Source organism: Myotis yumanensis, unplaced genomic scaffold (assembly GCF_028538775.1).
Source record: "Myotis yumanensis isolate MYYU_CA2020_CCGP unplaced genomic scaffold, mMyoYum1.0.hap1 SCAF_5, whole genome shotgun sequence".
NCBI classification, from domain to species: domain Eukaryota; kingdom Metazoa; phylum Chordata; class Mammalia; order Chiroptera; family Vespertilionidae; genus Myotis; species Myotis yumanensis.
Genome location: NW_027223756.1, coordinates 38,176,956 through 38,200,086, shown reverse-complemented (window position 1 = coordinate 38,200,086; position 23,131 = coordinate 38,176,956). Strand labels below are relative to the sequence as shown.

Genomic DNA, 23,131 nt, shown 5'->3' with positions numbered 1-23,131 from the left:
AAGCTCCCAGTGGAGGCTGGCTGGAAGCAGGTATCTGGGATTGATTTGTCTTCTATAATTGAAACTTTGTTGCCATGAGCGGAGGCCACAGCTGGCCAGGGCAGGCTGGAAGCTTGGCTTCCTCCATCGCCCGGGCAACCAAGCCTCCTGCTTGCTCCAGCTCCGTGGCTGCCGGCCGCCATCTTTGTTGGGTTAATTTGCATATAGTCGCTGGATTGGCTGGTTGGCGTGGCTTAGGGCATAGCAAAGGTGCGGTCAATTAGCATCTTTGTCTTTTATTAGTGTAGATAGATAGATAACAAGAGATACCTATATTGCCTTTCAAAGAATAGCTAACAGAAAAAGATAATTATCATTGAGGAGATACCAACTCTATGCCCTGCAGGGTGATTTTTTTATCTCGAATTATCAGACCAACCTTTACTCATTATACAGTAAGAGAAAACTCAGTTAACTCAACCCCTCCTGGCCCCACATGTCCCTAACTCCTTCACTGCTAGGCCAGCTTATATAAAAATCTCTTTTGACACTGAATAATGTGTTGACTTTCACTCTTATTTTACTTCATAATTTTTGGTGAATTTTATTTCTTCCCAGCAAACTAAACACAGAACTGATGAGACAAAAAACCTCCCTGAAGGAAATTCCACTTAAGTAAAGGTTGGATTAAAAAATGAGTTATGGCCAAAACCGGTTTGGCTCAGTGGATAGAGCGTCGGCCTGCGGACTGAAAGGTCCCAGGTTCGATTCCGGTCAAGGGCATGTACCTGGGTTGCGGGCACATTCCCAGTAGGGGATGTGCAGGAGGCGGCTGATCGATGTTTCTCTCTCATCGATGTTTCTAACTCTCTATCTCTCTCCCTTCCTCTCTGTAAAAAATCAATAAAATATATTTAAAAAAAAAAAAAAAAAAAAAAAAAATGAGTTATGGCCCTAGCCATTTTGGCTCATGGATAGAACGTCGGCCTGTAGAATAAAGGGTCTCGAGTTTGATTCCAGTCAAGGGCACGTATCTTGATGCAGGTTCCTCCCCAGCCCTGTAGGAGGCAACCAATAGATGTGATTCTCTCACATCAATGTTTCTCTTTGTCTTTCCCTCTCTTTTTCACTCTATGGAAAAGTATCCTCAGGTGAGGATTAACAACAAAGAAAAAAGAGTTAGGAGTGTCAACTTCCCCACAAAATCCTGTAACTACAGCCACAGGGCAGAACACAGTTGCTAATGGAACATATATGAATTATAACACATAATTGTAACACAGAAGAAATTCTTTGCCAACAAAGGTCTGTGTTGATCTGGGAAATAAAAAAGATATGGTTACCTTTTTTATATGTCCCATCCACTCCTTTGCCCATCTTATCTTTGCTGCTTACATCCCCCTCCATGTAGGGAAAGACTCTGGCCTGGTGAGTCCAGAGATAGTCATTAGACCCAAAGAAGAGCACAGGGAACTCGCCCACATCATGTCTCATCTTATCAATGTTGGAAGGTACAGCTCGAGGATGGCAGATCTCAGCTGGCCACCACCTGGGAAAGGTAAAAACAAAGAAGGAAAACTAAAACACTGCAAAGCACAAGGAAGATAACCTACTTTTTAGGACAGGAATAAAGAATAGCAATGTCTATCTATCCACATTAAAGTCTGATCTTGAGCATTCTTACAATCAAACTAGAAAAAAAACCAAGTAGTATGTGCCAAAAGCCTGAGAACACCCATCTGCACAAATGTGCTTCCATACTCAGACACACTCCCTTATACTCAGTTATTCTACTTCATGGCTTATATAACAGAAAATAATTAGAAATATGAACAAAGCTTTATAGAATTATGATCTAGAAGAATGAAAACCTGAAACAACTTAAATGCTCAACGTTAAGGGAATGACAGAACTATAGTACACTGTCATGAAATATAATTTGGCCTTCAAAAAGAATAGAAAAATGACATCAAGGAATCTGCCCCCCACCCTCCACAACCATCTTAGGAAGACAATTTGACATTAGCTATTAAAGCTAGAAAACCCTACCATGCTATTCTATCCTGAGAATACCCCAGAGAAGCTCCTGTGCATGTACACTAACATATTAACAAAATGTTCATAGTGCAAACAAGAGAATGGATAAGTGAACTACACAGACAACACTGTATGACTATGTTGTATGAAGGTACTAGAGTACTGTGCTAACAACAATAAATCTCTAGAGAATAGTGAATGAAAAAAGCAAGATGCAGGAAAATATAACAATTCCTTAATATAAAGATGTAAAACATGCCAAACAAAATATTATACATATGGCAAATCTATGCAGCAAGGCAAAGGAATGAAAAACACAAAGTGTAGTATGTGGCTATCTCTGTGGATAGGGAGAGAATGAATTCAGAGAGGAAGACTCAAAAGCACCAGTAATGAACTGTTTGTTTAACTGGGAGGTACATACACAGGTGTGCCTTTTGTTATTCTTTAAAGTCATTCATGTTACAATACCCTTTTGTACATTCCATGATCAATAAAAATAATTTTAAAAAGAAAAAGCAAGACACAAAAACTGAGGCCCTAGCCAGTTTGGTTCAGTGGATAGAGTGCTGGCCTACAGACTGAAGGGTCGCAGGTTTGATTCCAGTCAAGGGCACATGTCTGGTTGCAAGTTTGCTCCCTAGTAGCAGGTGTACAATAGGCAGCCGATCAATGATTCTCTCTCATCATTGATGTTTCTCTCTCTCTCTCTCTCCCTCTCCCTTTCTGTCTGAAATCAATAAAAATATATTAAAAAAAAAACAAAACCCCCACAAAAACTGCATATAAATTATAAGTCCAATTATTTTGAGGGTGTATGTATTGATGTGTCTGCAAATAAATATACCAAAATGTTAGCAATATATCTTCCTTGTTTGTAAATTAATGAATTTCCTACTGAAAATATGTATTTAGTAGAGGCCCGGTGCATGGATTCATGCACCAGTGGAGTCCCTTCCCTGGCCTGCAAGGATCAGGCTGAAACTGGCTCTCCGACATCCCACGAGGGGTCCCAGATTGCGAGAGGGCACAGGCCACGCCGAGGGACCCTACTGGTGCATGATCGGGGCTGGGAGGGACTGTGGGAGGGCTCCAGGGCGTGTCTGGCCCGTCTGGCCCAGTCCTAATTGGCCCGATCCCAGCAGCAAGCCAACCTACCGGTCAGAGCATCTGCCCCCCTGATGGTTAGTGCACATCATAGCAACTGGTCAAATGGTTGAACAAATGGTTGGACACTTAGCATATGAGGCTTTTATTATATAGGATTCTGATGACTGCAACATATATTCAGTTTTTTCTTTTCTAATGGAAAATGAATGGGGAGGCCTTGCTTAACCAGGGAGATCATTAAAAAATATTAGGGCCTGCCCTAGCCGATTTGGCTCAGAGGACAGAGCATCAGCCTGCAGAATGAAAGGTCCTGGGTTGCAGGCTTGATCCTGGACCCTGGTTGGGACATATGTGGGAGGTGACCAATCAATGTCTCTCTCTCACATTGATGCTTCTATTTTTCTGTTTTCCCCCCTACCTTTCACTCTCTATAAAAACCAGGATTAATAATAACAACAACAACAACAACAAAATATATATATATGTATGTATATTAAGGTCCTGGCCCGTGTGTCTCAGTAGGTTGGGCATCGTCCTGTGCACCAAGAGGTTGCCAGTTCGATTCCTGATCAGGGATACATGCCTGGGTTGCAGGTTCGATCACCCGGGGGGTGGCGTTGGCTGTAGAAGGTAGTAGATCCATGTTGTGTTTTCACATCAATATTTCTCTCTCTCTCTCTCTCTCTCTCTCTCTCTCTCAAAATCAAGAAACTATTTTTAAAGCGACACAAAAACTCTATGGGAATGGATTTAAGAGAGTACGGGAGAAATGGATTAGTAGTGGAAAGAAATGTGGGGAAATAATGTGTGTGTGTGGGTGTGTGTGTGTAAAAGTGAAGGGGGGAGGGGAGGAAGAGATTAACCAAAGGTGTTATATGCATATGAGAGGCCCGGTGCACAGATTTGGTGGGGTCCCTCAGCCTGGTCTGTGGGGATCCGGCTGAAACTGGCTAACATCCCCCGAGGAGTCCCGGATTACGAGAGGGCACAGGCCAGGCTGAGGGACCCCACCGGGCATCAAATATATATATAAATAAAACACCGTATCTAAGAGATCCCAAGAAACAGGACGATGAAAGAAATGACTGCCTGTCTCCTTCATACTTACTCACCTGTATCGTCCAACCTTTACCCAGACAATTTCCCTGTAATGTGGTTTTTTGCCTGCCTTACAGTCATTGCAATACCAGTTTCCTTCAGGGATATCAATGTTCAGGCATTCCCGATGAAAAGCAGCAGGGCAAGAATCACAGCACAGAAGGCTGCCTCCTGTAAGAATAAAAAAAATTTGGCACTCAGAATCACAAGGCTACATATAAAGACCCAGCTGAAATAGCTTTTGCTCAGTTCCTAACCAATTATTTATCTCTCAGTCAAGGGCCTAGTAATTTAATTAGTTATTCAGAAAGACTTTCCTACAAGGGTGCTCCCTTTCCAATATTCCTGAACCACAACCCTAACGGCTAGTTAGATCAACAGCAAATAAACATGAGATCTTATTGGCAAAATTAGATTAAGGCAAACCTCTAAAAGTCATATGTATATATACACAATATATATATATTTCTTTATTTTCACTAAAAGACAAAACACTAAACAGAGTATCAATGACAAACAATGACCAGGGTATAAAAAGCACAAGCTTCAACTGCTGTTAGATTTAAGCTCTAAGATCATATGGCCTTGGGGGATTCACTTTTCTTTTTCGTCCCCCCCCCCCCCCCCTTATTAATTTATTGGGCTAACACTGGTTAACAAAATTATACAGGTTTCAGGTGCACAATTCTACAACACATCATTTGTACACTTTTTTTGTGTATTCATCACCCCAAGTCCTGTCTTTGTTGGGAATTCACTTTTCTTGTTGAGCTGTAATTCCTTCAATGATAAGGTGTTTTCTACAATGAACAATAAATAAGCATATCTGTTTGAGTTGTAAGTAAGTGATTAAATTGCCTAGTAGTGTCTGACTTTTAAAATTGCCACTTATTTATTTATTTATTTATTTTTAACGTTTGGCACTTTTTTGACACCTATGGCACCTTTTCAAAATCACATTTATAAATGCACAAATGTAACACCTAAGCTAAAAAGGATATAGATTATGATAACATACAATGATCAAAAACAAAAAAACACAATAAAATATAATGATCAAAATATACTGTAAGAGATTAGAGTTATTTCTAATAACTCTTTCTTTGTAATGTATAAATAACCAGAACTAGCAGTAGCACTGAAATTTTTATTGGTGACAAAAAGCACAGGTAGTAATGTAGCTTACTGCATAAACTTCAGTTACATATAAGTTTCCCTCTGTCTCCATTCAAGTTTTCAGACAATGTTTATTATATGTACTGCAGTGACAATAAATTTTTACTTCTTAAGGATTTTCACTCAAAGTAACTCAATTTACATACTTGAATCTGAAATAAATCCTCAGGGCTGCAGATAAAGACTTTCAGCCTGGCTAGTGGTTCAGTGGTTAAGCACTGACCTATGAACCAGAAGTCACAGTTAAATTCCTGGTCCGGACACATGCCAGGGTCGTGGACTTGATCCTCAGTATGGTGCATGCCAGAGGCAGCCAATCAATGATTCTTTCTCATCATTGATGTTTCTAACTCCCTCTCTCCCCCTCTCCCTTCCTCTCTGAAATCAATAAAGATAAGGCCAAAAAAAAAAAAAAGAAAAAAGAAAAAAAAAAGCCTTATCTTATGCCAGAAAGCGTGACTCAAACATGCCAGGCTCAAACATGTACCTCTTAAGTTTCACCCTAAGGAATTAGTGAGGAATAAAACCTTAGCAAGGTATACATCCACATCCATCGTGGCCTCACTGTGCCTCCTTTACCTCATAAAATCCTACGAGAAACTTAATTTTGTGACACTATTCTTGTACATTTTCCACCTGTGTTATTTGCCTTTTCTCAACCTAAAGCAGGCTCTTAAAACAAGCTTTAGGGTATTTGTTTTGTTGGGGCCAGGTACATGTGCTTAAGACCGAACTCTTGCTTCACTTATAGAAGTTACCCTTTGATCTGTTGTATATGGGAGTTCAAATTCAGAGTGAGATATCATTTGGAAAAGTCTGTTGCTACAAAATAAGTTTGAATAACTTGTTTACTCAATATATATAGCCTGTACTCTATGCTCTGAAACTAATTTATTCTTGTGCATTTTGTGGGTGAGTGAAACAATTTTAGCAGGAGACATAAGAATGACATAGTCACATAAGTTTAACTGCCCCAATAATGTAATACCTTCTACAACATTCCTATCTATGCTTTGTTATCTGCTGAGTCACAATATAATAGCATAGTTTGCCAACTACATGGACTGAACAGAAAAACTTTCCTTTTACCAATATGGCATTCATGACACACTGGAAGTATTTCACATACAATAAGTATCTGAATTAGGTGTTCAAAGAAGGATATTTCATAAGACATCTGGACAAAAAGAATACACAATAAAAATAGTCAAAGGTCAGAGCTGAGAGGAATTAGTTGGCAAGCACATCAGCTTTGCAGGAAGGACATAATGGAATATGAGGAAAGAAATAAGCAGGATTAATCTGAGTAGATAGGTGGGAAGCAGGCAGGAGGGTCTATACTGGCAGTAAAGGACATGTATAGGAGAGAAAGGCAGGAAGACAGAAGAGGAAAAACTCATGAACCATCAAAGGAAAGCAAAAGATGAAAAAGTACCATTTGGTGAAAGAGGATAAAAAAAAAAATTTAAACACTGCTGAATTCTAGGAATGGATGGATTCCTTCCAATTTAGCAATTTACCATATTATTATCCTAATACTCTGGATAACACCTTCGGTTTTTCCTTACAAAAAACATTTTTTTTTTTTTGTAAAAAAACCAACATTTTTTTTTTCCTAAGACTTCATTCTCTCCCAGTACTCGAACACCAAGATAATCTTAGATAGTGAGATCAGAAGTTCTCAGGCTTTTTTGCATCAGCACTTTATACTAAAAAAAACAAAGGAGATTCCCAAAGACTATCGTTTATGTGGGCTAAAAATATTGATATTTAGCAAACAGAAACTGAAATTAATAAAAAAATTTAAGATTAATTCATTTTTATTAACAACAAATCTATTATGTTAACATAAATAACATTATCTATTTTATGTATTTTCCAAAACAAAAAATTATTAGTGAGCTCAAGGTTTTACATTTTTACAAATATTAAAATTAAATTTGTTGTAATATGTTGTTTGGATGATGTCCATGAAAAAAAATGATCTCTCAACCTGGCCAGGTGGCTCAGTTGCTTGGAATGTTGTCCCATAGACCTAAAAGATTGTGAGTTCCAATTCCAGTCAGGGCACGTATCATTTGTGGGTTTGGTCCCTAGGCAGGTCATTTATAGGAGGCAACCAAGTGATGTTTCTCTCTCTCACCCCCTCTAAAAATCAATTTAAAACAAAAGTTTATTTTAAAAAAAGAAAAGAAGCCCTAACTGGTTTGGCTCAGTGGATAGAGCGTCAGCCTGCGTACTCAAGGGTCCCAGGTTCGATTCCAGTCAAGGGCATGTACCTTGGTTGCGGGCATATCCCCAGTGGGGAGTGAGCAGGAGGCAGCTGATCGATGTTCCTCTCTCATCGATGTTTCTCACTCTCTATCCCTCTCCCTTCCTCTCTGTAAAAAATCAATAAAATATATTTAAGCCGAAACCGGTTTGGCTCAGTGGATAGAGCATCGGCTTGCGGACTGAAGGGTCTCAGGTTTGATTCTGGTCAAGGGCATGTACCTGGGTTGTGGGGACACTCCCAGTGGGAGATGTGCAGGAGGCAGCTGATCGATGTTTCTAACTCTCTCTCTCCCTTCTTCTCTGTAAAAAATGAATAAAATATATTTAAAAAACAAAACAAAACAAACAAAAAAATCAATACAATTTGTTAAGGAATATATATATATATATATATATATATATATATATGTATATATATATATATATATTTAAAAAATAAAAAAGAAAAAAAAAAAATCCCTCACAGATAAATAGTTGAAAAAAGGACTACTTTAAAAACTTGCTCAGTAACTGTACATATTCCTTCTTTGGTACTATACACTTAAACTTCAAAGGATAGACTTAATTTGCAATATAAAATCTGAAATCATATCAATAAACTTTTAGTACTAATACATTAAAATTCATCGATCTGTCTTATACTTTGAATGGATCTTTTATATATGCCTGTTTTTTAACATCACACATTGGTTATATGAAAACTGTTGGTTTGCTGAATCAGCTAGATCTTCCCAAAGTTATTCTATTTCATTGTGTAATAACAAACGGTCACATTTTGTTAATATCACCATTATTTCATCAGGAAATACTAGGAAGCTGTTAAGCTCAGGGTGGTAGTTTTCCAAAATTCTAATTTTCACTTAAGAGCTCAAATTTTATGTTTGGCAACAATTTCTGTCAGTTGTTTTTCTTTAACTGGCAGGCTTGCTTTCATCCATTTTCAAGAAAATGTATGACAAATAAATATGCAAGTATTAAGAGCCATAGTTTGTCAGTAATACAACTAAAAATGGTTTTCTATGAATAAGGCAGCTAGTTCAGATTGGCATCCTAATTGCATGACTGCTTTTACTTAGACCATTAGTATGAAATATGTGTACTTCCCACTTTATCACATAGAATATTAAAGCAATATTCACTTGAAGGTTGAGATTTAATAAAATATATTTTACTTTTAATCAAGGACAGTCTTAGGTGAAACTTTCATGATTTTTACTGCAAGTATGTGGTAAAAAGAATACAATGAACACTTAGAGTTGTAAAGTTTTGGAGCCATCACCTTGATTTGTGTTAAGGTGCCAGTTTTACCCACCATTGATTTTGCACCATTAGTGAAAATGTCAACAAAGTTAAAAAGGCAAGTAACATCTTCACATTACTACAAAAGAGTTACGATCTCATGGAAGCCATGTAAAGGGTATCTAGGCACTCCCTGCTTCTCAGGGATACTAGGTATACTGGTTAATAACGGCGGATTTTGTAATCAAAGAAAACACGTTAATTTCAAGAGAAACATCAAAAGTGCTTTATTCAAAGTAATGTCCATCGCTAGCTACACATTTCCCCCATCTTTCAGGTAATTTGTGGATACCGTCCCAATAGAACATTTCTTGTTTTGAGGCAAACCATTCATAGACCCAATTTTCCACTTCTTTGTATGTTTTGAAGCGCATGTGACATGGATCAGAACAAGTGGTAATCTGAAGGAGCCAGGTCTGGTGAATACGGCGGGTGGGTTAAACGTGTCTTTAACTAGTTTTGAAGTGTGTGATGGTGTGTCATCATGAAGCAAAATTACTTTGCCGTGTCTTCTGGCACATTCTGGTCATTTCATGATCAAAGCATGGTTCAAACTGATTATTTACTGTAGGTATTAACGGTTTCATCTGTTTTAGAAGCTCATAATACATCACACCTACCTGATCCCACCAAACGCAGAGCATTGTCTTCTTTCTGAAGCGATTTGGCCTTGCAGTCGATGTTAATGGTTGACCTGGAATAACACATGATTTTGTCCATTTGGGATTCTCAAAATAAATCTACTTTTCATCGCCAGTCACAAATCAATGCAAGAAAGACTTTCTTTCGTGCCGTTGAAGCAACATTTTACTGATGACTTTTCGGTTTTCATTTGTCTTTTGTTCAGTTGATGTGGCACCCATTTTCCTTCCTTTAAAATCTTCCCCATTGCTTGTAGACGATCAGAAATTGTTTGCTGAGCAACATTTAATCTTTCTGCAAGTTGTTTTTGAGTTTGACAAGCATCTTGATCCAATAATGCTTGTAATTGTTGGCCTTCAAACTTTTTCGGTTGACCTGGACGTTCTTTGTCTTTCACATTGAAATCATCACTTTTAAAGCGTTTAAACCAGTGTTCACAAGTATCTTGATGGAGCATTTCACCATAAGCTTCCCGAAATATACAATAACTTTTTCTTCAAAATAAAGTAATAAATTAAAACTTCCTGCAAATGCTCTTTTTTTGGGGCACAAAATTAGACATTTTTAAGCATAAAAATATCTATGATGTTAACACCTTCAGAAAATTTGACATATGAAGGTTTTTTAAAAATATATTTTATTGATTTTGTACAGAGAGGAAGGGAGAGAGATGGAGAGTTAGAAATATCAATGAGAGAGAAACATCGATTAGCTGCCTCTTGCACATCTCCTACTGGGGATGTACCCGCAACCCAGGTACATGCCCTTGACCAGGATCGAACCCGGGACCTTTCAGTCCGCAGGCCGACGCTCTATCAACTGAGCCAAACCGGTTTCAGATGACATATGAAGTTTTGAAGCTTGCTGTCAATACAACCAAATAGCATACATATCAAATTGCATACTTATCAACGTATGTGTAACTCTGTCTATTGTAAAAAAAAAAAAATCCGCATTATTAACTGGCACACCTAGTACATGGATCACACTTTGAGAGCTGCTGCTGCAACTACTAGGTTTCTTGGGCACTCATAATTATGGAACTCGATAGCTTTTCAGAGTCCAACCATTCCATCAGCTAGGATTGGCATTATATGGGCACTTCTATTGTGAAACCAATTTCCATTCATTTCAACATACTCTGAAATAAAAAAAAAAAACACAACCTAGCCCTGGCCCGGTGGTTCGGTTGGAGTGTCATCCCATACACCAAAAGGTTGCAAGTTCAATCCCTGGTTAGAGCTTGTTTGGGAGGCAACCAAACCAATCAATGTTTCTCTCTCACATCGATGGTTTTCTCTCCTCACATTGATGGTTCTCTCTGTCACCACCGCCCCATCTCTCTCTAAAAAAATCGGTAAAGACATATCCTCAGGTGAGGATTAAAAAAAAATTATTTTTTAAGTCTAATGCAGAAACTATTTCATCTTCCCAAGTTCAAGAAACATGAAAAAGTTGGAGCCTGCACTTCAGCATCCCAGATACATGTTTACATTCTATGGGGTGAATTACAGAATGTTATATTTAAATGCTATTAAATACCAAAATTCTGTCTTTAACTTTATTTAAACAAAAGAAAGGTGATTAATAATAGGCAGCAGTTTTCACCACAAGACAGTTTTATATTATAAGAACAAAAAAGAATGTATAATTCATAAAGTTTTATACAGGACAATAACAAAGCTAACATAGTCCTCTTTGTGCAATGAATCATTGCTAACTACACCAAAGCTCCACTTTCTACACATATTAACTGCACTTAATATTCTACTTTACTTATTACATATTAACATCATAATCTGAGGATACCAACTATGTCCTGATCCAAACCCTAATCAATAGATGGAGTTTTAACTTTAATTGTCATGTCAGATAAATCTTGAGAGCAAAAGAAAAATTCCACTTTTTGTTGGCTTTAGCACTATTTTTGTTGTTTAATCCTAACCTGAGGACATTTTTTCCATTGCTTTTCAATGGGGGGGGGGGGGGGGGGGGGCGGCGGAGAGAGGAAGAGGAGAGAAGAGGAGAGGAGAGGAGAGGCGAGAAACATTGATGTAAGAGAGACACATCGATTGGTTGCCTCCCCACATGCGCCCCAAATGGGGACTGGCTATTGAATCTGCAACCCAGATATGTGCCCTTGACTGGGAATCGAACCAGAGAGAGACCCTTGGGTGCGCCAGCCAACACTCTAACCACTGAACCACAATGGCCAGGGCAGCATTATTTAGCATACCCAAATTTCTCAAAGGTGATTCTCATTAAATTATACATGTTCCTTGTTTTTTAAAAACTAGTCCATCAACATGTTTATAACCAGCCAAGTTTTCATAAAATTGCATCACCAATCCTATATAATAATAGCCTAATATGCAAATTTTCCTTGGGCAGTCATTACACCGAGAGTTCGCAGCTTGCTATGATGTGCGCAGACCACCATGGGGCGGCACGGAACATGGCAGGAGCAAGCAGGGCCCAATCACCGCCCGGCTCCCAGGTGCTGAGGGAGCAAGGTGGAGGGGGCCCAGCCCCGACTGATCACACCACAGGTGGATGGTGGAGCAGGTGAGGTGGGGGTGCCAGGCCAAGGAGGGGCTGCGAGGCTGGGGCCCGATCTCTGCAGGCCACCCTGAGGGACCCTACCTGTGCACAAATTTGTGCACCGGGCCTCTAATAAGTAGATATTCAAAAAATGAAGTTAGGGAAATTGTTCCCAAAAAGTTACTAATTAACAAATTTTAGACAATTTAAAAAGGAATGAGAAAACTGGGTAAGAAAACTGGTGCCATCCTCAACACCAGAAGACAGTGGAGCAATGTCCACACTAGTCTTAAACACACACACACACACACACGTAGCCTAAACATTTATAATAAGCCAGCATGTGCTTCTAGTACAAAGGTAAAGTAACCCAAAATGTGCTTCTAGTACACAGGTAAATGCCAAACAGCCTCAAATAGAGAATTATAGTACCTGTGGGTGCTTCTTAGACAATCAGAAAATCAAGAGAAAAATTCAGAACAATAATCACTACAGTAAGTGGACCAGCAATGAATACTAAATCCTCCACTTAACTAGCAAAAATCAGAAAAAGAAACTGTATAAGGATAATATTGACTCTGTTCTAGAAGAGAAATGTTTTTAAATTGAATATATATATAAAGATATAAAATTAGTTTTTCCTCCACTTTATAAGACCTTTTAGTAACATATTAATATCGCTAATAGTAAGGAAATTCATAAATTTCTCCACTTTCCCTTTGTTTCTTCCATTTAAATTCATGTAAAAATTTAAAAAACACACAATTATACCATGATATCATCTTCTAGAATGGCTTCTATTGAGTTATATACACATATCTGGAGTAATATCACTTAATATTAAACAATTTTTTTTTTGATGGTGAGACTCAGATGATTTGGGGTTTGTTCGCTCATTCTTTTTTCTTTTTCTCTTCTTCATTTTCCAGTTTTATTGAGATATAGTTTACATGTAACATTGAATAAGTTTAAAGTACACAGCATAATGACCTGATATATGTATATATTGTGAAAAGATTACCACAATAAGATTAGGTAACACATCCATCATAGTTACAATTTCTTTTTTTTTTGGTGGTGAGAACTTTTAAGATCTATTATCTTAACTTTCAAATATATAATACAGTATTGTTAACTATAGTCACCAAGCTGTTCATTATATCCCCCCAAATTATTTGTAGTATAATTGGAAGTTTGTACCATTTGACATCACCTCATTTCCCAAGAGTGATTCTGTCTCCTTTTTCCTGTCTTTTTCTTTAGTGCTTTAATTTTTTAACATTTTGATAAAAATCAAGTCATTATTCAAAATAAAAACAAAACCTCTCCTTAAGGGGGAATAAAACCAAGTTTGAAAGTTCTGCTATGTTATCACTAATTCAGGACATCAATTCCCAATATTTCTTGTAGTGGCGATGTGAAGAAAATTTTTTGTTGCAATTAAAGTATTATATTAATCTACCATGGTTGAGTGGCTCAGTTGGGTGGAGCATCGTCCCATAAACAAAAAGGCCATGGGTCTGATTTCTGGTCAGGACACATACCTACGTTTTGGGTTTGATTCCTGGTTGGGGAGTGTACAGGAGGCAATTGATGTTTCTCTCTCACATTGGTGTTTCTCTCTTTCCCCCACCTCCCCACCTTCCTCTTTTTCTCAAATCAATGCAAACATATCTTCTGTTGAGGATTCAAAAGTGTGTATACACACACACACACACACACACACACACACACACAGTACTAATTTCTTTTTAGACTATTCATACATCAAGAAATTATGTCTTACCTTCCGAGCATACAAAACACCAGCTAACGTTAACATGCTCATGATTTCGGCAGCCTCGCCTGGGTGTAAAGTGATTTGGGCAGATGATACTATTAGAAGCAAGTATTTTTGACCCAGCAGCCAAACAAAAGTCATTGGCATGGTATGCCACAGGGCAGCGGACACATCGCATCAGACGACCTAAAACCATGAGAATCAAGAAAATGAGGGAGGAGCAAAAAAACACATGAAGAGAGTAAATACTTAAAATGTGCATTATTCAAGCTTATTTGCTAGAACTGAGAAAATGTCACAGATAAAAGGAAGCACTTCTAGGGCAGGTGATCTTTAACAACCAATTCACTAAGAAAAGCTCAGGTGGGAGCTATGTGACTTCAATATAAGAAGTCAGATCCCACAACTGTAAGTGAGCCTGCCTCACCAAGGAAAGCCCTTTTCAAACCACTGCCCTGACTCCGAGGAAACCTGAAATCGCCAGCGAACTAAATGGGACGTGGGGATGTGAACTATCAGAATAAAAGGACAGCTGGCAGGAAGACTCTTGCTTGCTTTTGTTACTTGGTATTGTGATTCTTGAATGAACTCCTCCACCCCTTCTAGATGAACTATATCCTCTAAATACTTCACCAACTAAAAACCATTACCAAACCTACTAAATGTAATCTACAATAACAACTGAAAACAGGAAGGTACCTGATGGTTAAACTGCAAATTTGATCAAGCAAGTTAAATTATTATGCTTAAGACTAATGAGATCTACAGGGCCTGGAAATCAATTTACCAAAGGTATTGCCAGTCTGCTTAAAAGATTGATTTTTTTTAAAAAAAGGCAAAACTTCCCTGGCCACTGTGCAACCAAGGTACCTGAAATTGAACCTGGTTCCCCTGCAGGAGGCAACCATTGGATGTGTCTTTCAGTCTCTCCCTCCCCCTTCCACTACTCTTTCTAAAACTCAATGGAAAAAATATTCTCGGGTGAGGATTAACAACAACAACAAAAAAAGACAACCAGTAAGAGACCCACTATTACTGAACAGAAACAAATGATTGTTTTCCCAGTAGGAACAGATTTAAAAACTTGAGTTATCGCCCTGGCTGGTTTGTTCAGTGCTTAGAGCATCAGCTCTCAGACTGAAGGAACGTAGGTAGGGTACCATTCCCAGTAAAGGGCATATACCTTTGTTGTGGATTCGATCCCAGGCCCTGGTCAGGACGGGTACAGAAGGCAACCAATCAATGTGTCTCTCTCACACTGATGTTTCTCTCTCTCTGTTCCCCTCCCTTCCACTCTTCAAAAAAAAAAATTAATGGGAAAAATATCCTCTGGTGAGGATTAACAAAAACAAAACAAACCCTAGCCAGTTTTGCTCAGTGGATAGAGCGTCAGCCTAGAGACTGAAGGGTTCTGGGTTTGATTCTGGTCAAGGGCACATGCCTGGGTTGTGGGCTCGATCCCCAGTAGGGGGCGTGCAGGAGGAAGCTGATCAGTGATTCTCTCTCATCATTAATGTTTCTACCTCCCTCTCCCTTCCTCTCTGAAATCAATAAAAAAAAGCTCTTGAGTTATATATATCCACATATAGTTTTAGAAACCTCAATTTTCCACCTATGAAGCAGAAAAAGGCTTTCAAGATAGGTGTTCCCATTAAAAAACAAACAAAAGCAAATCAACACAAAACAAAAACTTCAATTCTGACATTCATGCATGTCTAAATGATATCACATCTGACAAGTGCAGATATAAAGGGTCCTCAGGAGAATAGACTATGGTCTAACGGAGTAGGTAAGGGGATAAAGACACAAAATCCAATATTTAAAACAACCACATAATGTTAGCACTCCATAGAATACAATGTGATGGCTATTTAATCCATTACTCTCTTGTCTCTCACATAAAATACTGGTACTCTGACAAAAGTTAGATAGGTCATGAAGCGACATGCCACATGGCATCTGGAAACATCCATTGCCAATGAAACTGAGATTTTACAATTAGATTGGTTCACAACCCATACCTTTAGATGCAGAAACACTGGCTGGATTAGCAGCATGGCAGGTTATACAGATGTGGAGGGAGCACCGAAAGCCCTTGTTCTGCATGACAGTGGGTGGGTACTTCTGGACACACTCTTCATGATAAAACTTTCCACACAAGGGTAGAAGGCACCTTTTAACATCTTCCCCACTCTGTTTACATACAAAACAGGTATGGATTCCTAGGAAAAGAGAAAAAAGGTAACAAATTAATACCAATTCAAGAATTCACCCAATGCTAAACCATTAACTGAAAATTTAGTGAATACACAATTCTGCATCACATTCCACCTGGGGATGGGGGAGGTGTTGGGTGTAGGATGTGTTCCCACCTAACCAGGCAATTTTGCAACAACAACCGGCTGTCCTATAATTCAACTCGATTCTGACAATATCTACCTAGAGATAACATCAGATCCCATAGGTTAAGGGCTCAGTCCTACAAAACTGTCATGTACGTGCCCCCCTTCAGACACCAATTGCTGAGTTCAGGTCGTCACCTGTACCTCTGAACAACTAACTATAAATCAGAGGGTTCCCATGATCCCCCTTCTTGAGTTCAATTAATTTGCTAGAGCAGCTCACAGGATTCAGGGAAACATGGTTCTTACTGGGGGTGTCTATTAAAGGCAAAAGTCTGTTATATAATAAAGTAGGTTTTCCGAATGCATGTGTTAAAAAATTGACAAATGTTAGTTTACCTGTTTTTACTTATGTAGACACGTTTGTGTAATTAAAATTAAATATGTATGAAAAGTTTAATTTCACAGAAAAGTTTGCTATACGTATGACTGTAATTTTAAATTTATACTGAATAGGTCTAGTAACTGTGTGCATTCAACAGTCACTGCTAGTAAACAACTGCATATACTAGGGCTTAACTCAAGTTGGAACATCAGACATTAAACCTGCTGCAGAGCCAGGCATGTATGGAAGGCAACCAATTGATGTGTTCCTCTCACACAGATGTCTCTGTCCCCCGTCCCTTCCCTTCCACTCTCTCTAAGAAAATAAAAATAAAAATAAAAAATCAGTGGAAATATCCTCAGGTGAGGATTAACAACAACAAAACAAAACTGCTGCAGAAAGTCATATCACAGATAACAGAACCAGAACCAATTATCGTTTAAGTTGCGGTGTGATCACGTGCTAATCATTCCCCAAACATTGTTTACAAGTGGTGACTCTTGGATTTAAATATGTAGACTATAATTGTAGATATATAATATTTATTTATGTCAGCAAAATTACTACAGTGGTTTTTTCCAACATATGGTCTATTTGCTAAAATTTGTTTAAAATAACAGTAAATTAATAACAACAACAAAATAACCTGTTAATATAATTATAAGCACATCTTGGTTAAAAGCATTTTAAAATGAACAGGCTGCTAATTTTCACATATGACAAATGGACCTGAAATTTAGTCCCTTAAATCTAAAATCTGTTAAATCGAGGTCCGAAAAATCAAGGGTTTACTGTAACTCAGGAACAGCTAGATGGAAGAGCTGCATAGGGCAAGGTATGGGGAAAGGGCTCAGAGATTCCATGTTCTTTCTAAGCACACCACTCTCCCAGAATCTCCACATGTTCACCAACCCAGAAGCTCTCTGAGCTCCATTCTTTTGGGTTTTGATGGAGATTCATTCCCTAAGCATGACTGGAGACAGTTTCAACCTCCAGCCCCTATCCCGTCCTTTGAAGTCAGGGAGGTAGGACTGAAAGTTCTAACCCTCTAGTCACAAGGTTGGTTCTTTATTTTTGAATTGACTTTTAGAGAGAGAGAGGGAGAGGGTGAGAGTGAAACATAGATTGTCTGCCCCCCTGCTTGCCCCCTAAGGGGGATGCCTGCAATTGGGGCATGTACCCTGACTGGGAATTAACACTTGGATTGCGGGAAACGAGTTAAGTCGGCTCGCGTGAATTGCGCGTACTCCGCGGGAGCCGTCTTAACTCGGTTCATATAGATTTGCGGTGGAGTGCGGGAAACGTGTAAACTCGGGCCGATTGTAACTGCGTATTACCAAATATTTGTTTGTTTGCCGTTCACAAAGATACCTACCTGCGTATGCGAACCGTTTCATACCCATTGGGGTAATAGGTATCATAAAAATCCCTTGTAAGTAGAGAACACTTTATGGCGCTGGTCGAGTACAATACCGTTAGGGTACCAATGTATTGTTTTCTCATTTTATAACCGATATCCCTGGATATCTCACCATGCAAAGAGAATAGTTATTGAGAAATACTTCTTGTGTCCGGACGTCTTTAGTTTTGAGTTTTGTGAATATTATTACGTGTTTAAATATTTAAATATATTGTGATAAAGACATTCATATAGAATTTTTTAACCAAATAAAATAAAATCGTTCCGCAAAGTGTTCGCATAATAATTATTTTTTTATATCAGATATCTATCGGAGTACCGCTATTTTCAGTTAGTATTATTTTTATTTGCTTTAACCTAGAATGTCGCAGCATTCAGACTATAGTGATGATGAGTTTTGTGCAGACAAGTTGTCCAATTATTCTTGTGATAGCGATCTTGAAAATGCGAGTACAAGTGATGAAGATTCTAGTGATGATGAAGTAATGGTGCGTCCCAGGACATTGAGGCGACGAAGAATTTCGAGCTCCAGCTCTGACTCAGAGTCAGATATAGAAGGCGGGAGAGAAGAATGGTCGCATGTTGATAATCCACCGGTCTTAGAAGATTTTTTAGGGCATCAAGGATTAAACACAGATGCTGTTATAAATAATATAGAAGATGCCGTGAAATTATTTATCGGAGATGATTTTTTTGAATTTCTTGTAGAGGAGTCAAACAGGTATTATAATCAAAATAGGAATAATTTCAAACTTTCAAAAAAAAGCCTAAAGTGGAAAGATATAACCCCTCAAGAGATGAAGAAGTTTTTAGGGGTAATTGTTCTCATGGGACAGGTGCGCAAAGATAGAAGAGATGACTATTGGACCACGGAGCCATGGACGGAGACGCCATATTTTGGTAAAACGATGACGAGAGACAGGTTCCGACAGATATGGAAAGCTTGGCACTTCAATAATAATGCGGATATCGTAAATGAATCAGATAGACTTTGCAAAGTGAGACCAGTACTAGATTATTTTGTGCCTAAATTTATAAATATTTACAAACCTCATCAGCAATTATCACTAGATGAAGGGATCGTACCTTGGAGGGGAAGATTATTCTTTAGGGTATATAATGCTGGCAAGATCGTTAAATATGGAATATTGGTTCATTTGTTGTGCGAAAGTGATACAGGATATATCTGTAACATGGAAATTTATTGCGGCGAAGGAAAGCGATTATTGGAAACGATACAAACAGTAGTGTCTCCATACACTGATTCGTGGTACCATATATATATGGACAATTATTATAATAGCGTCGCAAATTGTGAAGCACTTATGAAAAACAAATTCAGAATATGTGGAACAATCCGGAAAAATCGAGGTATACCTAAAGATTTTCAAACAATTTCTTTGAAAAAAGGTGAAACAAAATTTATAAGGAAAAATGATATATTGTTACAAGTGTGGCAATCAAAAAAGCCTGTATACCTGATTTCTTCGATTCATTCTGCGGAGATGGAAGAAAGTCAGAATATTGACAGAACATCAAAAAAGAAAATTGTCAAACCGAATGCACTCATTGACTACAATAAACATATGAAAGGTGTTGACCGGGCCGACCAATACCTTTCATATTATTCGATATTGCGGAGGACGGTCAAATGGACAAAAAGGTTGGCAATGTATATGATAAATTGCGCATTATTTAATTCTTATGCAGTTTACAAATCAGTGAGGCAAAGAAAAATGGGTTTTAAAATGTTTTTGAGCCGAAACCGGTTTGGCTCAGTGGATAGAGCGTCGGCCTGCGGACTGAAGGGTCCCAGGTTCGATTCCGGTCAAGGGCACATCCCCAGTAGGGTGTGTGCAGGAGGCAGCTGATCGACGTTTCTCTCTCATCAATGTTTCTAACTCTCTATCCCTCTCCCTTCTTCTCTGTAAAAAATCACTAAAATAAATTTAAAAAAAATTTTTTTAATAAAAATTTTTTAAACCTCATAATGATGAACAAAAATAATAGAGTGAGGGGGACGGGACAGTTAATGTCGTCGATTGATGTTATCAAAAATACAGCCCTAACCGGTTTGGCTCAGTGGATAGAGCATCGACCTGCGGACTGGAGGGTCCCAGGTTCGATTCCGGTCAAGGGCATGTACCTTGGTTGCGAACATCCCCAGTAGGGCGTGCGCAGAAGGCAGCTGATCAATGTTTCTCTCTCACAGATGTCTCTAACTCTCTATCCCGCTCCCTTCCTCTCTGTAAAAAACTCAATAAAATACATATTTTAAAAAAATACAATACAAGGATCTTATTTGGGATTTATTCAAAACACTGTAAAAAATATCTTTGAGTTAAGTGGGAAAATTTGAAAATGGGGCTGGGTAGTAGATGATATATAGTTATTGTATAATTTTGCCAACACTGGATATATGTATTTATTTTTTTACAGGGGAGAGCACGAATGCAGTCCCCCACTACCACAAATTATGCACTAGAGTTTCCCACAGTTGGGGAAACTGCAGGGGTCAGCACATCCGGAGTGCAGTGGATAATCCTCACCCTGGGAAAACCACCTTCGTGATCATTGTATCTCCCGTGCCAGGTAAGTATATATGTGTATTTTTTTAAAGTTGTAATTGTTAGACCTTTTGAAAGATACAGGTAAAATGACCTGGAAAGAAAAGTTGTTAACTACTGAAGCTAAGTGATGAATACACTGGGGATTCTTTATAAATGTCTTTTTTGTATATGTCTAAGGATTTCTGTAATAAAAATAAAAAACAAAACACAGACAGAGAGTAGGAAGATGACTGCCGACGGGAAGGCAGACTGCAAGATAATGTGTGAGTGAGAGAACGAAAGGAGTGTGTGTGGTCATACAGGGAGTGTATATTTGTGGGTGAGAGACAGCTATACTCCAAAGGACTGTTGGGGACTGCCAGACCGGGCTCCCCTGACCGGGCACCCTCCACTGCTGCTGAAATCTCTCCTGGAGACACTGGCCCGGCCGCGGAGACGGCACCATCTTGAAGGGGAGAGTGGCTGTTATCGAAAGCTTATACATCCAGGGACTCTACAACCACAATACCCAGGGACCAGCTGTGAACCCAGAAACACTGGATCTCAAGCAGCGCAAATACACGGACTCGGATGAGCCCTGCACCTTCTCACGGAAAGGTCAGATTTCGCCTAGGGAAAGGTGAGGTCTGCGATCCAGGCTGGAGAGAGAAACGTGCAACGGAATCTAGAGGTTCGCGGGAAGTCTGTGCCCCACAAAATCCGCGGCTTTTGGGGCTTCCGCGAATGTGCAAGGGGATCCGCAGGCTGCTGGCAGAAGGGAACTCAAAAAATCAAAGTATAGCTGGACCGAGCGCAAAAACGCAGCTTGAAATTTTACCAGTGTGCCGGCTGCTTAGTGTCAGGGGAAAAAAAGACCCGCACAGTGATATTCACAGAATTGCACGCAGTGCTGGAGGGTAAAAATCGCGAGTTCGCGCACTTACTCTGGCTCTTTTTTTCTCTTTATATCCTTGCTTTTGAGTACTAAGCCAAGTACATAGGATCTCCCAATTGGGAACACTCTAAGAACCTGCAGGGGAAAGTTGTTTTTGTGGAACCTGGGGATCAGAGCAGGGAGTAACCATCAGAGAACCAGCTCTGGGGCAGTCCATTCTCCCAAACCAGTACTAAGTGCAACAGGAAAACAAAAGCTAAATACTGGCTAGAGAGGATTTATAGCCCCGGAGGTCAATCCAGAAACACTGCCACCCAGGGCTTGAATCACAAATTGACTCTTGTGTAAACACAAATAAAGAAGTCTGAGAAACAAAGAAATACTGCCTGCTTGAAAATCAGGACTGTGGCTTACAACACAGAGGAGCAGTGCAACCCTGGGAACTTCAATATTGTCCTAACTGCCTGACAGAAAACAGGCGTGCCAAACAAAACAATAGAGGAAGTGAATGACCTTCACTACTGCACATTTTTATTTTTTCATCTTTTACTTAGGAAACTAATTTTTTTCCTCACTTGATTTTACCTTTTTAATTATTATATTTTTAGTTTTAATCAGTATTATTACTACCACTATTTTACCTTTTTTTAAAAATGTCATTTTATTTTCTCTTTATTTTATTTTATTTTGGGATTAGTGTTCTACTTTCTATTTTCATTTTTCCTTTAGCATCATTTTACTCTATCTCAACTTTATCTTTATGCCAACAGTCCTCTTCACTTTCCCCCTTTTGGTGTCCTCTTTCTCTTACCCTATTCCTGCTTTAGATTTTTCCTATTACTTATTTTTACCCCATTAAAAATTCATCCTACTTATATATCTAATTTCAGATCCCCTGCTCTAAGTCCATACACACCTCTCTCTTCTCTTTCGTCACTATCCAAATTTTCTCTCTCTCTTCCCTTTTTTTTGTTTTGCTTTTTTTGTTGTAGGTTTTTTTGTTTTATTTTGTTTTGCCTTGCTTTCTCTCTGTCCTATTGTTGTTTGCTTGATTGCTGATTAGATTGGGGTTTTTTTTTTGTGCTTGTGTGTGGGATTGTTTCTTTTTTGTTTGTTTTTTGCTTCTGTTTTTCCTCTCCTCACTTGTTATTAGTTGTTGTTTGTAGTTTGCATTCATCTCTGGGTGTTTGTTGTTTGCATTTTTGGGGATTAGTGGTTGTTCTATTGGAGTTTTCTCCCCATATAAATAGTTTTTGCCCCCTTCTTTTTTATTCTCTTTCTTTTCTCTCTTACTTTTTTTCCTATTCTCAATATCATTTCTGCACTCCTTTTTTTTTTTCTTTTCCGCTAATTCTTTCTCTGGTGGTCACCTTTATTTGGGGTTATTAGTATCGTGAATACATTCGTCTTTAGTGCCTTGTGCTTTGTGCCTTGTGTTGTATTTTGTGCCTTTAAATCAATGCAGGAGAGAGCTACATAACCAGACACCCAGAGGAGAGAGATCATGGGGAGACAAAGAAATAGCCCACATATGCAAGAAAAGGAGGTATCACCAGAAAAGGAAGTAAACGAAATGGAGGCAAGCAGTATGTCAGAAAAAGAAT

The 23,131-nt window shown here is 38.7% G+C and overlaps 1 protein-coding gene and 1 non-coding gene across 4 annotated transcripts in view; both read right to left on the bottom strand.

Annotated features, from left to right (window-relative positions):
* The window catches only part of NSD1 (nuclear receptor binding SET domain protein 1), a 143,703-nt gene that overhangs the window by 26,884 nt on the left and 93,688 nt on the right, over nucleotides 1-23,131 (bottom strand). For all 3 annotated transcript variants that reach the window (XM_070415100.1, XM_070415099.1, XM_070415101.1), the window contains exons 13-16: nucleotides 15,958-16,158; nucleotides 13,943-14,122; nucleotides 4,239-4,395; nucleotides 1,323-1,528 (exon numbers count right to left, since the gene is read on the bottom strand). In XM_070415100.1, coding sequence (XP_070271201.1) covers nucleotides 1,323-1,528; nucleotides 4,239-4,395; nucleotides 13,943-14,122; nucleotides 15,958-16,158 — 744 coding nt within the window. The remainder of the gene's footprint in view (nucleotides 1-1,322; nucleotides 1,529-4,238; nucleotides 4,396-13,942; nucleotides 14,123-15,957; nucleotides 16,159-23,131) is intronic.
* LOC139011814 (U1 spliceosomal RNA) lies at nucleotides 20,520-20,683 on the bottom strand. Its single transcript, XR_011471647.1, has one exon. It is a non-coding gene; the product is annotated as a U1 spliceosomal RNA (small nuclear RNA).